The sequence below is a fragment of the Somniosus microcephalus genome, chromosome 15 (assembly GCF_052327205.1).
Source record: "Somniosus microcephalus isolate GS21.2 chromosome 15, FLI_Smic_1.0, whole genome shotgun sequence".
NCBI lineage: Eukaryota > Metazoa > Chordata > Chondrichthyes > Squaliformes > Somniosidae > Somniosus > Somniosus microcephalus.
The window spans coordinates 127,355,530-127,370,734 of NC_141001.1; the positions used below are offsets into that span (position 1 = coordinate 127,355,530).

Below are 15,205 nucleotides of genomic sequence, written 5' to 3' on the forward strand. Positions count from 1 at the left end.
CATGATCTCATTAAATGGCGGAGCAGGCACGAAGGGCCGAATGGCCTACTCCTGCTCCTATCTTCTATGTATCTATGTAGAAGCCTTTAAAGGGGATAGATATATGTACACATTGACCACTGCCTCTTCAGTGTTCCCTTATTCCAACCTTTAGGCCACAATTTCCTGAAACGCCATAACTGGCAAGTTATGCTGAAATTTCCTGAGAATCACATTAGCTTACGCCAGAATGTAAAAACGGGCGTGAAATAAGTGGAAATCTGCACTCATGGCCTGATGAAAGTGCCAAATTTACACCATATTCCTTTTTCAAGTCCCTCTATATGCATGAAAATTAAAGTTTGAAGCTCTTAAACCATCATTTACGCACAGGAGAGACAGAATGTTTAAGTAAATGCAATCGTGGATGTTTTTCAATTTTTAATGCCAATCATTCTGATGCAAAAAACATGCATTCATATACAGAGAATACATTGTACACCTCCGTGAGGAGAAATAATAAAAAAATCAGAATAAAACACCAGAAATATTACTTTAGGTCCTGTTGCACCTACAATTTTAGGCATAAATTTATAGCCTGTTTAGAACTGGCGGAAATGCAAGAAATTTGGGTGAGCTATAATTTTGCAGGGGGTGGGGCTATGTTAATGAGCAGCAGATGGTTTTGTTGAATCGGTGTAAAAAATTGAGGAAATTTGGGGGCATTGTAAAAATAGGCGTAAGTCACTTGCGTCCGAATATCCTTGACCTTTGCACCGAAAATTGGCATTTTTATGGTGTACTTGCACTGTTGTTTCAGCGCACATTTTCAGGAAATTCCGGTCCTTGGGTCACATGTTTTAAGGACATTAAAACAAGCATGCAGCTACATGTCCTATTTTATCATGAATTCTACATGAAACATCTATTTGCTGCCTCTGACCAGCAGATTTTAACCAGCTATGAGGGAGAGATTGAATAATCCTTGGTGAGTGTCCAGACATTTCCTTTTGTAGCATTTAGGATTCTGTTGAAATTCAGTACAATATCCTCCCATTAACACCAACAGTAAAATATCTTCATCATTGTTACAATAGTAAACATTCTCTATTGTATGAAAACTGTTGACTTAAAAAATTCAAACCTGCACTAATAGGAAACCAGTCTTTTGTCATTTTGTATGGTTTCACTTAAATTCATTTTTTGCCCATCAGAAAATACAGAATGATTTCTGACTGAACAGGATAATAAAGTTTGAAAAGCAATGGAATGAGTCCGAGTCAATTCCTCAGGGTATATCCCTCCATTTTGTCCCACCATTGGAGGCTATGCCTTTAGCCCAGGCCTCACACTCTGGAATTCCCTCCCCAAACTCCTCCGCCTCTCCACCTCCTTTAAGACCTTTCTTATAATCCACCTCTCTGATCAACCATTTAGTCTCCCCCCCAGCCCCCAATTCTCCTTCTTTGACTCGATGTCCATTTTTTTTATTCTGCCACTGTGAAGCACTTTGGGATGTGTTTCTACATTAAAGGCGCTGTATTAATGCATGTGGTTGTTTGGTGGGGTGCGGTCTAAAGACCAGCCATTCCCCAATAGTTCCCACCAGCTCTCAACTGTCAACACCTTGATGGACCACTCTGCTACTGCAGGGCCGATCTACTTATATGTGTACTGCTTACTTCAAGCCCACTTGCTTAAACATTAACATAATTTGTCCCACCTTTTGATTCGGAAACCGGTTTCCTAAATATTTTCAATGAAGCCGAGCACTACTGCAGGCTGAATATAGAAAGTTCAGAGGGGAAGTGATAAAGAAAATAAGAGGGGCAAAGAGAGCGTATGAGAATAGAATGGCAGCTAACATAAAAGGTAATCCAAAAGTCTTCTATAGGTATATAAATAGTAAACAGGTAATAAAAGGAGGGGTGGGGCCGATTAGGGACCAAAAAGGAGACCTACGCATGGAGGCAGAGGGTATGGCTGAGGTACTAAATGAGTACTTTGCATCTGTCTTCACCAAGGAAGAAGATGCTGCCAAAGTCATAGTGAAAGGAGGTAGTGGAGATACAGGATGGAATAAAAATTGATCAAGAGGAGGTACTAGAAAGGCTGACTGTACTTAAAGTAGATAAATCACTAGGACCGGATGGGATGCATCCTAGGATGCTGAGGGGGGTTAAGGAAGAAATCGTGGAGATACTGGCCATAATATTCCAATCCTCCTTAGAAATGGGAGTGGTGCCAGAGGACTGGAGAATTGCAAATATTACACCCTTGTTTAAAAAAGGATGTAAAGATAAACCCAGCAACTACAGGCCAGTCAGTTTAACCTCAGTAGTGGGGAAGCTTTTAGAAACAATAATCAGGGACAAAATTAATAGTCACTTGGACAAGTGTGGAATAAATAAGGAAAGCCAGCATGGATTTGTTGAAGGCAAATCGTGTTTAACCAACTTGATCGATTTTTTATGAGGTAACAGAGGGTTAATGAGGGCAATGTGGTTGACGTGGTGTACATGGATTTCCAAAAGGTATTCAACAAAGTGCCACATAATAGGCTTGCCAGCAAAGTTGAAGCCCATGGAATAAAAGGGACAGTGGCAGCATGGATACGAAATGGGCTAAGTGACAGGAAACAGAGAGGAGTGGTGAACAGTTGTTTTTTGGACTGGAGGAAAGTATACAGTGGTGTTCCCCGGGGGTTGGTTCTCGGACCACTGCTTTTCTTGATATATATTAATGACTTAGACTTGGGTGTACAGGGCACAATTTCAAAATTTGCAGATGACACAAAACTTGGTAGTGAACAGTGAGGAGGAGAGTGATCGACTTCAAGAGGACATAGACAGGCTGGTGGAATGGGCGGACACGTGGCAGAAGAAATTTAACACAGAAAAGCACGAACTGATACATTTTGGTAGAAACAATGAAGAGAGGCAATATAAACTGAAGGGTACAATCCTAAAGTGGGTGCATGAACAGAGAGACCTGGGGGTATATGTACATAAATCGTTGAAGGTGTCAGGGCAGGTTGAGAAAGCAGTTAAAAAAGCTTATGGGATCCTGAGCTTCATGAATAAAGGTATAGAGTACAAAAGTGTGGAAATTATGAGGAACCTTTATAAAACACTGGTTCAGCCTCAACTGGAGTATTGTGTCCAATTCTGGGCACCACACTTTAGGAAGGATGTGAAGGCCTTGGAGAGGGTGCAGAAAAGATTTACTAGAATGGTTTCAGGGATGAGGGACTTCAGTTATGTGGAGACGAGAGAAGCTGGGGTTGTCCTTAGAGCAGAGAAGGTTGAGAGGAGATTTGATGGAGGTGTTCAAAATCATGAGGGGTCTAGACAGAGAGAAACTGTTCCCATTGGCAGAAGGGTAGAGAACCAGAGGACACAGATTTAAGGTGATTGGCAAAAGAACCAAAGGCGACGTAAGAAAAAACTTTTTTACGCAGCGAGTGGTTAAGATCTGGAATCTACGGCCTGAGGGTGGTGGAGGCAGACTCAATCATGGCTTTCAGAAGGGAATTGGATCAGTATCTGAAGGGATTCGTGTGTGATACAAAATGTACCACCAGGTGAAAACTCTCAGTTGACCTGAATGGAAAACACTTGGTGCATGCACTTGAGCACTAAATAAATAATTCAGTCTACACAGGAGACTGGAGAATCGGGGTCCCGATTTGGAACTCCAGGTATCTGCAGGGCTACGTGGAAAGGGCGGGGGAATGGGACTTGCTAAGTGCTCTTGCAGAGAGCCGGCACGGGCTCGACGGGCCAAATGGCCTTCTTCCGTGCTGTAACCATTCTATGAGTCTATGAAAGTGTGAGCAAGAAGCTGCAAGCAAAATCAGATTATTCAGATTAATGAAGATACAAGTTGTTCTAGAGGATGCAGTGGAATTTTACTACTCTAAGTAACAAGCAGTGACCTGTCAACAAATAGTTTGGCCCATTTTAAATGGCCAAACAATTCACAGTTAATGTATGTAATGATGTACGTTAAGTGCCACACAGGGTCAGAGGGATTCGTGTGTGCTACAAAATGTACCACCAGTGTGAAAACTCTCAGTTGACCTGAATGGAAAACACTTGGTGCACTAAATAAATAATTCAATCTGCACAGGAGACTGGAGAATCGGGGTCCCAATTTGGAACTCCAGGGATCTGCAGTTGCAGACTAGGTTACACTCATACTGACTGAGGGAACATCTTGCAAATAGCGATCATAATATGATTGAATTTGATTATTAGGTTTAAGAGGGAGAAGCACAAGCCAAGATTTTAAATTATAAACTTCAAAGGGATGAGTAATAAACTGACCACAGTAGACTGGGCTGAGCTATTAATGGGTAAAGCTATAGACAAACTGGGAAGTATCACGGTAAAAGAAAAGGTTTACACAATGCAAAACAGAGGGAAAATCCAACAGACTGGGATAACTATAAAAAAAGGGATATAAAGAAAGTAATGAGGTGCAAAAAGGGAGTATGAACAAAAGCTTGAGCGCAATGTCAAAACTAACAGTAAAAGTTATTATAAATATATTGAGAAAGGAATTGGTAAAGGGAAATGTGGGCTATTGAAGATGGATGCAGGCAAGACTATAATGGATAAAGAAATGACAGACTTGTTAAAGGAATACTTTGTACCCATTTTCACAAGGGTGGGAGGACAAAATACCCACAAGGGAACGGAAAAATAATCAGGGGGAGAAACTTAAGAGGATTTAATGCTAAAAAATGGTAATGGAGAAAATAATAGGACAAATGTCCAGGAGCTGAGGGTTTCCACTCCAGGGTATTAAAATAGGTGGGGAAGGTACAGATGTGGTTGTCATAATTTTCCAAAGCACTCTAGATTCTGGAATTATACCCGTGGATTGGAAAATTGCAAATTTTACTCCATTATTTTAGACATGGGTTTGTGAAGGGCGAGTTGTGTCTGAGAGCTGTGCAGCCCAGTTTGCCGATGGCACTATGTTAGCTGGCACAGCAAATAGTGTAGGTGGGTGCAGGGGGTTACAAAAGGGACAGACAGATTCACTGAATGGGCAGATGGAGTTCGATGTGGGCAAGTGTGAGGTCATCCACTTTGAATCCAAGAAAATAAATCAGAATATTTTCTAAATGGCAAGAGACTAGAAACTGTGGTGGAGCGTGGAATTTGCATGTCCAGGTACACAAATCACTAAAATTTAGTTCACATGTAATCAAAAAGGCTAATGAAACGTTGGCCTTTTTCTCAAGGGGGTTAGAATACAAAGGGTTGAAAGTGATGCTTCAATTGTAGAAAGCCTTGGTCAGGCCCCATCTGGACACTGCGTTCCGTTCAGGGCCCCGAGCCTCAGGAAGGATATACTGGCCTTGGAGAGGGAGCAGCGCAGATTCACCAGAATGATACCGGGGCTAAAAGATGAGGAAGGGTTGCATAGACGTGGCTTGCATTCCCTGGAGTTTAGATGGTTGAGGGTTGATCTAATCTAGGTGTTTAAAATGGGGTAGACACAGAGAAACTATTTCCTCTGGTGGGGAAGTCTTATTACAGCTAGAGCATTCAGGAATGAAATCAGGAAGCACTTTTCCACACAAAGGGTAGTGGAAATCTGGAACTCTCCCCCAAAAGAACCAGACGCGACGAGAGGAAAAACTTTTTCTGCGACGAGTGGTTAGGATTTGGAACGCACTGCCTGGGAGGGCGGTGGATCCAGATTCAATAGTCACCTTCAAAAGGGAATTGGATAAATACTCGAAGGAGAAAAAATTGCAGGGATCTGGGGAAAGAGCGGGACTGACTGGATTGCTCTTCGAAGGAGCCGGCGCAGACTCGATGGGCCGAATGGCCTCCTCCTGTGCTATTCAATGGTTCTATAAAAAGCTGTGGATGCTGGGAGTCAACTGGAGCTTTAAAGATGGAGATTGATCGATTTTTGTTAGGTGAGGGTATCAAGGGCCATGCATCAAAGGCGGGTAGATGGAGTGGAGGTACAGATCAGACATGATCGAAGTCAATGAGGGAACAGGCTCGAGGGGCTGATTGGCCTCCTCCTGTTCCTTTGTTCCATACAGTAGTTACACTCCAGAAGCAAATGAATTTTGTGTAATTTTCAGAGTGCTTTTAGAACGCATACACATTCTGTAAGGAATACACAATAGGAATGGTGTTTTAGAAAAATGAAACTTTGTCTGAGGTCACCAGAGCTTGTCCAATATTGTTTAGTTTACGTGCAGTGTATCCTCTACATATCCTACAGATAGCTTTGTGATGTAGGTGGATATCTTGTGTTCTTGACCACTTGTTTTGAAGTTGCCACTACCTGATTTCTTCCACTTGACATCAATTTATTTACAAAATGTCACACAAAATGAGAAATTCAGCACTGCAAACATACACGTGGGACCATGGGGCGCTGGAGGGATTGAATATAAACCTATGAAAGGGCTGTGCCATTAATTAAAGAGGACAGATTCAAAACTCAAAATTAACAAGTCTTCCTATAAAACCAGTTATTGTGGTACATGTTGGTCCAGCCGTTCAGATTCTGGTATCAAAGAAACATTAGCGACCTTTAGTCTGTTAACAGAGGATTACAATAGTGGCAGAATTAGCAGACCCCTATTAAACCTAACACTGAGTCCTTCATCTACTCTTTCAAATACATCAAACAGCAATCTGTCTCCTTTGGGTATATGAGGAGTTGAACACATTCACTGAAGAGTGGGAAAGACACTCATCCAATTACTCATCAGTGAAGTAAAGGGAGCCAGGATATTAAAACCCTAAACTCCAACTTTAATAAGAAATCCATTAATTATAAATTAAGTTGGGATTTACTTTTACAATCCCAACTGAGAGCGAGGCTCTCGGGTAACTCCTGCAAGGGAGGGGGGTGTGGGTGCGATCGCAGGCTGACAGGGGCTCTCAGTGAGCCCGGGGGCGGGTACAATCGTGGGCTGACAGGGGCTTTCAGTAATCCCGGGAGCGGGTACGATCGCAGGCTGACAGGGGCTCTCAGTAATCCCGGGGCGGGTACAATCGCAGGCTGACGGGGCTCTCAGTAATCCTGGGGGCGGGTACGATCGCAGGCTGACAGGGGCTCTCAGTAATCCCGGGGCGGGTACAATCGCAGGCTGACAGGGGCTCTCAGTAATCCCGGGGGCGGGTACGATCGCGGGCTGACAGGGGCTCTCAGTAATCCCGGGGGCGGGTGCGATCGCGGGCTGACGGGCTCTCAGTAATCCCGGGGGCGGGTACGATCGCGGGCTGACAGGGGCTCTCAGTGAGCCCGGGGGCGGGTACGATCACAGGCTGACAGGGGTTCTCAGTAATCCCGGGGGCGGGTACGATCGCAGGCTGACAGGGGCTCTCAGTAATCCCAGGGGCGGGTACTATCGCGGGCTGACAGGGGCTCTCAGTAATCCCGGGGGCGGGTATGATCGCGGGCTGACAGGGGCTCTCAGTAATCCCGGGGGCGGGTACGATCACGGGCTGACAGGGGCTCTCAGTAATCCCGGGGGCGGGTACGATCGCAGGCTGACAGGGGCTCTCAGTAATCCCGGGGACGGGTACGATCGCGGGCTGACAGGGGCTCTCAGTAATCCCGGGGGCGGGTACGATCACGGGCTGACGGGCTCTCAGTAATCCCGGGGCGGGTACGATCGCGGGCTGACAGGGGCTCTCAGTAATCCCGGGGGCGGGTACGATCGCGGGCTGACAGGGGCTCTCAGTAATCCCGGGGGCCGGTACGATCACGGGCTGACAGGGGCTCTCAGTAATCCCGGGGGCGGGTACGATCGCGGGCTGACAGGGGCTCTCAGTAATCCCGGGGGCGGGTACGATCGCAGGCTGACAGGGGCGTGGACCACTCCTCCTGGCTCTGCATTAAAGTAAATGTTTTTAGAGAAGCGTACCCGTTTGTTGCCAGCACTGGATCCACCGCGGCCCGTGCCTGCTCTGCTGAATGCTTACCAATTTCTCTAATGGGACCTTAAACAAGCATTAGGCCCTTCATTAACATATTCAAGGGGCCTAATCCCTGTTTTAGGCAGCCACCAAGGCCACCTAATAAAGGCCCTGTTAATTTAGCAGTCGTGGAGCACACGTGCAGATTGGGCTCAAGCTGTTGCACTGCTAAATCTGTCATCAATGTGCCCGTTTTACACCCATAAAACATGCGCAACGATGTTGAATTTCTCTCCCATTAACATGCAGGGAAGTTTAACCAAAACTATTTCATGTATTGCAAGATTCAGTCATTGAAATAATGAAATATTCAATCACAAAATAATCCCTAGGCACAGCCCTAAACCATTATATGGGATGACACCGGTGAGAGCATTAATATTGCTCTGCCATTATTAGAACTATCAGGGAAGACCAACCAGTAAAGGGGTGACTACCCTGCCCTCTGCCAGTACTATCGTTATATTGCTCCCACAAGTACCCGGTCTGTACAAACTGCTTGTACATATTTGATATGAGGTTAGTCCTCAGCTCCTGGTATAGTGTTGCTGCCATTTCTCGATATGGTCCGCTTTGAGTGGAATAATAATGCAGTGCCCGAACTACAAGGTAGTTCATGTTAATCCAAATGGGGCCACGCCAGTAAGGTGGGTCATATTCAGTGTTGCGTTTCAAGTAGAGGGGGCTGGATTTTGAAAGTGAGCGTAGGCCGTAAGGGGTCCAGAGTTTCTCCTCATCCCTCATATCCTTTAAGATATGTTGAAGGTTTGGGGAATCAGGTTGCAGAATTTGAAGCAGGAATGGGAACAGGCTCACATAGCCAAAAGCATTCACATACTGAGGCTTTGGTTGTTTCCGAACAGAACGGATAAGCCTGGCTGGTTGGACATGCTGTCGAGGCTGACCAGGTGGCACATAGATCTTCTCTCGCTCTAGAATAATGGACTGGGTATGATTCCCATAATCACTGAATGCCTTCAGATCCTCAGACCAGTGCAGTTCTTGAAGCAAAGGGTTGTCACTCAGCTTTTCGTACATGTTCTGATAGTCTTGATGTGGTACTCCAAGGATTTGTGCAATATCTGTCATAATCTTCGATGCTAATGTCATCCAGCAGCGAAGGTCCACATGTCGTTCATCCTCAGAAGGGTGTGATGCTCGTGGGTAATCATCAAGCCCAGAGGTCAGAGTTTTTGGATTGAGGAACAGGTTGGTGTCAGTGTCGCGACCCCTCCAACGATAGGTTGATGGTAGGGACCCAACTTGGGTTGAATTGTACCAATCGTACCAAGTTTTCAAACGTGGAAAGAGTCTCTTCAGGTAAATCTTGTCTTCTGCAGTCAATCGCCCATTTAAATCTTCGATCAGTTTTTGTAATGTCAGGAAGAGTGTAGGAGGATTGGCATTTTCATTTCTCTGTACGATAAACTCTGCTGGCACTTTACTGCGTGCCTCATTGTCCAGAATCTGCTCTCTGGGTATCCAACCTTCGACATTCATCATATCTAACCAGTGTCCAATCACCTCTTTACTAATAGATGGATCCCATTTACTGATCAGAAGTTGATGGAACCCTTCATCCCAGAGGAATCCTCGGGGAAAGAATGAACGAGATGGAACTGCAGTGTACAGTGGGCCCTCCAGGTAAGGCAATGGGTACTCATTGTATTTGGACTGAACATATGACTGACCGTAGAAATACCCCATCCCACCAACTGTATTACTGAAAACAGCTTTAGCAAATTTAATTTGTTGAGGGGGAAAGCCCTTATCTGGCAATTGGAAAATGGTATCAAATTTTTCATCAAATGATTGTTTCCACCTCTCCAGCTCATTTGTGAAGACCTCCCCAGCAAAATGATTGGATCGATCTGTGAAACTTTCAGACTCAAACAAGACTTCAACCTCAAAGGGAACCTGCACAGTTACTTGGTGAACCAAGAAGTTGTTTTGCTGGGTGTCACCACCATGTTCTGGGGGTGGCCTGTAGGTGTCCACGCCGATGTAGTACCGCCTGGCAGCAGACACGGAGCTGTACACAAAACGGCCATTCAAGCTGTTCTTCACAATGTCTGTCATCATCTCCAAACTTGGACAGGGTGCCTTTAGATAGTTGTAACTGTTAAAAATGACAGAAAAAAGAAAACAGGAGGTGAGAAGGAGCAACAAATAAACTCAAGTGTTCAAAGTTGAAACAGGGAGTGTTCTGCAGCATTCTCTATCAGCCAGTTTTACTGCAGGTATGGCATGGTTTGGCACCAGTAGTGATGAAAAGCATCTTCGATATGCCTGCTTCACTGAGCTCCCCATCTCAACAGAGGGAAGTGGGGAGGAGATTCTGATGAAAAGTCTCACAGCTCCTCATAGGAGGTAGAATTGTTGCATGGCTGCTGCACGTATTTTTCCACCAGATTGTCCCCTTTGTGCTTTCATGGGCTGTACAGTGCCTCTTATCAACAGGCAGTGTGCAGGCTAGAGAAAGCACAGAGGGGGAAAACTAGTGGGAAAAGGACCTCCAAAATTAACTATTTAAAATGGTACAATAGCACATGCTTGTCTGCTACAGACTGAAATTTCATTTTGAATAGCTGAAACAAAGAAAAAAATCACAATTCTGTAACAATCCTGGCTCACATGTAACTCATAAAAATTTATAGATTTACTTGAAGGCCCCAGTCTCTCCCAAAAACCTGGGCTCAGACTTGATGTTTTCCCTAGAGCTATCACTCCAAAGCTGAAGGGAAATAAGTTGGGGATATTCAGTATGAACAATTTCTCCGCAATCATCAGTAGAATTCCCTCAGTACAACTCCCTCATAGAGTTAAAGGATTTCTGACCACCAATATGCAGGGTCTCTCCCCAACACCCCAAGGCTAAAGAATCCCCAGAGTCCAGAGTCAAACAAGCTCAGTCTCTCAACATTAACTCTTCTTTGTTCAAGCAGCCTGATGTGGCAATACACTGCATTTGCAGACACCGTGCAGTCAGTATATGCAATGATTCCATTAAATATATCTGGAATTGTTCACTGTTAGAAGTGTGTTATTATACACCTGAACACAATGACCTCACTAAAAACCTGAATGTAGCCGTAGATAATTGTGAATGTACATCTATCTGTATACTAGTGCCAGAAATATATTACATAGGATATACGGCACAGGAACAGGCCATTCAGCCCAACCAGTCTATGCCGGCGTTTATGCTCCACTCGAACCTCCTCCTGTCTTTCCTCATCTAACTCTATCAGCATAACCCTCTATTCCCTTCTCCCTCATGTGCTTGTCTAGCCTCCCCTTAAATGCATCTATACTATTCACCTCAACCACTCCCTGTGGTAGCGAGTTCCACATTCTCACCGCTCTTTGGGTAAAGAAGTTTCTTCTAAATTCCCTGTTGGATTTCTTGGTGACTATCTTATATTGATGGCCTCTAGTTATGCTCTTCCCCACAAGTGGAAACATTCTCTCTGTATCCACTCTATCAATAGCTTTCATAATTTTAAAGACCTCTATTAGGTCAGCCCTCAGCCTTCTTTTTTCAAGAGAGAAGAGACCCAGCCTGTTCATCCTTTCCTGATATGTATACCCTCGCATTTCTGGTATCATCCTTGTAAATCTTCTCTGCACCCTCTCCAGTGCCTCTATATCCTTTTTATAATATGGCGACCAGAACTGTACGCAGTACTCCAAGTGTGGTCTAACCAAGGTTCGATACAGGTTTAGCATAACTTCCCGACTTTTCAATTCTATCCCTCTGGAAATAAACCCTAGTGCTTGGTTTGCTTTTTTTATGGCCTTATTAACCTGTGGCACAACTTTTAGTGATTTGTGTATTTGTACTCCGAGATCCCTTTGTTCCTCTACCCCACCTAGACTCGCACCCTCCAAGTTATAAGTGACCTCCCTATTCTTCCTACCAAAATGTAATACCTCACATTTATGTGTTGAACTTCATTTGCCAATTATATGCCCATTCTGCAAGTTTATTAATGTCCTCCTGTCATTTGTTGCAGTCCTCCTCAGTATTGACTATCCCCCCCAATTTGGTGTCATCCACAAATTTAGAAATTGTGTTTTTGATTCCCAAGTCTAAATCGTTGATATAAATTGTGAACAGCAGTGGTCCGAGCACTGATCCTTGTGGAACACCACTACACACCTTCTGCCCCATGAATGGCTACCCTTTACTCCCACTCCGCTTTCTGTCCTGAAGCCAGCCAGCAATCCATTCTGCTACTTGTCCCCTGACTCCACATTCTCTGACCTTGTTCATCAGTCTATTATGGGGTACCTTATCGAAGGCCTTTTGAAAATCTAGATAAATTACATCTACTGCATATATGTGAATGTGCACCTATATGTATAATAGTTCCGTAAATAAGTGTGGACCTCCAACATGTTTTCAAAAAGAAATATCCACAGTTTAATTGCTAGCGAGACAATCTCACCTGGCATATTTAAGGTTGCTGGATTTTAGCGCAGTTGGTGCTGGGAAGGTGATTGTGAATTTGCCCAGTTCCACTGAAGAACCTGACACTGCCACTAGCCTCCTTTTCTCCTCAATGTGTGGCTGCAGTACTCCATGTCCATCACTAGCGACATAAAATAACAGCGATATCACCGGGTTCTCTGGGGCAGAACTCTACAACAGAAGACCAGGTTGCCTATGAAAATCACATCAACACCTCACTGTCCATCAAAGATTGTAGGGTTCTGCCTGCTTGCTGTTTGGTCCATGTGGTACCAGTCACGTAATTAATACAGGCTAATCAATTTACAAAATACGAGGCAGCTATGACACACTGTTCTGGATCAGACGGGTAAACAATGTGTACCTTTCATTCTCTTTTCTTTGTTTTAAAATTAAAGTCAACCCAATCACCCACCACCAGCAGGGTCTGGGGGAGTGTTGAAGTTTCTGGCTGATTAAATTAAATAATTGTAACATGTTTTTATTTAAAAAGAGAATTTATCATTTGGCAAATAATCCCATGTGGAATAGTGTGTGTAGTGGTGGCCACCTCAACAAAGCAAGGAACTGCTGCCCTTAAAATGGTGCCGTTTAGGCAACAAAAGGCCTCGGGAATCTCACACGAGGTTACTGAAGTTGGGTTATTCTTACTGGAAAAGAGGCTGCTTCAAGATGACCTAAAAGCTCTCAGAATTATCAAGTGGGTTCATAATATTGGATATATAAATTGTTCACCCCAACACAGGTTTAAAGAAGAGATTTAATTTAAAAAAGGAGCAGTAATTCAGGCAGAGCCCTTTCCCCACAGAGTGACATGAAATGAATTGCCAGTGAAAGCCACTGGACACAGGGTATTAACAACTTGCATTTATATAGCACCTTTAATGTAGTAAAACGTCTCAAAGCGATTCACAGGTACGTAATCAGACAACGTTTTATACTGAACCATATAAGGAGATATTCGGACAAGTGACCAAAAACTTGACCAAAGAGGTCAGTTTTAACAGAGACAAATAGAGGCACTTCCAAAAAAAAATCAAATCAAACCAAATCAACTTTTATTGTCATTGTTAGTGCACAAGTGCAGTACAACGAAATGTAGGCTTGCGGCTCCCGAGAGTGTACATTTAGATTAAGACATTTAAACATTCAACATACATTTGGCTTGTAATACATTAACATTATAAAGTGCATTGGCAGATGTGCAGGCTTTAGAGTTTATTTGTGGAGTTCAGTAGGATGACAGCCCTGGGAAAGAAGCTGTTCCTAAATCTGGTCGTACGGGTGCGAATGCATCTGTAGCGTCTCCCAGATGGCAGGAGGGCGAACAGACTGTGGCTGGGGTGGGTCGGGTCTTTGATGATGGACCGTGACCTCCGTAAACAGCGTTTCTGGTATATGTGCTCTATGGTCGGTAGCCAGGTGCCGGTAATGCGTTGGGCTTTCCGGTCATAGTAGCTACAGCTGCCATACCATACTGTGATACAGTTTGTCAGGATGCTCTCTATTGTGCAGCGGTAAAAGTTAGAGAGGATCAGGGGTGACAGGTTGCATCCCTTCAGCCTCCTTAGGAAATATAGGCGCTGCTGGGCCTTCTTCACCAGAGAGGAGGTATTGAGGGACCAGGAGAGGTCTTCCGTGATGTGGACTCCGAGGAACTTAAAGCTGTCCACCCTTTCCACCACAGCCCCATTGATGTGGATGGGGGTGTGACTTCCGCCTTTAGACTTCCTGAAGTCCACAATGATTTCTTTGGTTTTCTTGATGTTCCAGGTAGAGATAGGGTGAGAAGTAGGCAAGTGTGGGAGAAATCAGGCTTGTGGTGCTAAATAATCTTTTCATAGGTTTCTAAAGAGCTAATGGAAATTCCAACATGGTCTGTAGACCATTTCAAACATAATAGGATTAAGAAAAAAACATAGGTTGAAGAATACTCTATTTGAAGCTGTGTGTGGAGTTTCTATCTTTAATGAAACGTTCTCCTCAGTGTAACATCACTTGTTGGCCAGTGGTGAAGCATTAATTGAAGGCTGATTGATTATCATATGACTAATAAAAACAGATCCATTTTTTTTTCCTGTAAGTGGACATACCTGTGGTTTGGCAGTAATTCTCCATGTCCAATCTCCTCCATGCTGCCCACCAACACGTTTCACAAACTTGGTTGTTAATGTGAAATCGTTATCTTTTACTTCCTGCACTCCGAAGTTTATCCCATCGTGCATTAGCCAGCCATAGCTGGGCAGCCGATCACCTTGCTCACATGTATGTCGCAGATTCACCTCCGCTTTGAACTGCTGTAGCCACATCAACCCTAAATTTAAAATACATTCAAATAAGATCAACTATTGATCAGTGGCTGGAACATGCTGCAATAAAACTGAACATGTGAAGCTGAGCAATGTACACTAGCCAGAAAACAGTGATTCAAAATAAAGCATCTTTGACCAAATTCTGACAGAAAATACCAAAATGTAACCAAGCCTCCAAGCAATAACCCATTTGAATAAAGCACTTTTGGTTCCATGTCTCAATTTGTGAGAGCTTATATAATCTGCTGTCTGTAATGAGGGGAGAAGTCACATTATAGCATGTGACATGTGCTCATAGCCAGTGTATGGAGTAAGGGTTTGCTGTTACAATCTTTGGGTTATGTTATTTATTTAGATATTGGCAGAAAAAGGTGCAATCCAGATCATAAGGGACCAGCAGTGATCAGTGATGCTAAACTTGCAAAACTAATGAGCTAAAAGCCCAAAACTGAGAATCTCACGTCAGTAACTGA

General features: G+C 44.0%; 1 protein-coding gene across 1 annotated transcript in view; it reads right to left on the minus strand.

Annotated features, from left to right (window-relative positions):
* Positions 1-405: 405 nt before the first annotated feature.
* Positions 406-15,205, minus strand: part of LOC147107230 (mannosyl-oligosaccharide glucosidase-like) — a 38,855-nt gene continuing 24,055 nt past the window's right edge. Inside the window, exons 3-5 of the mRNA XM_086008446.1 lie at positions 14,514-14,734; positions 12,398-12,591; positions 406-10,065 (exon numbers count right to left, since the gene is read on the minus strand). Coding sequence (XP_085864572.1) covers positions 8,322-10,065; positions 12,398-12,591; positions 14,514-14,734 — 2,159 coding nt within the window. The 3' untranslated portion in view covers positions 406-8,321. The remainder of the gene's footprint in view (positions 10,066-12,397; positions 12,592-14,513; positions 14,735-15,205) is intronic.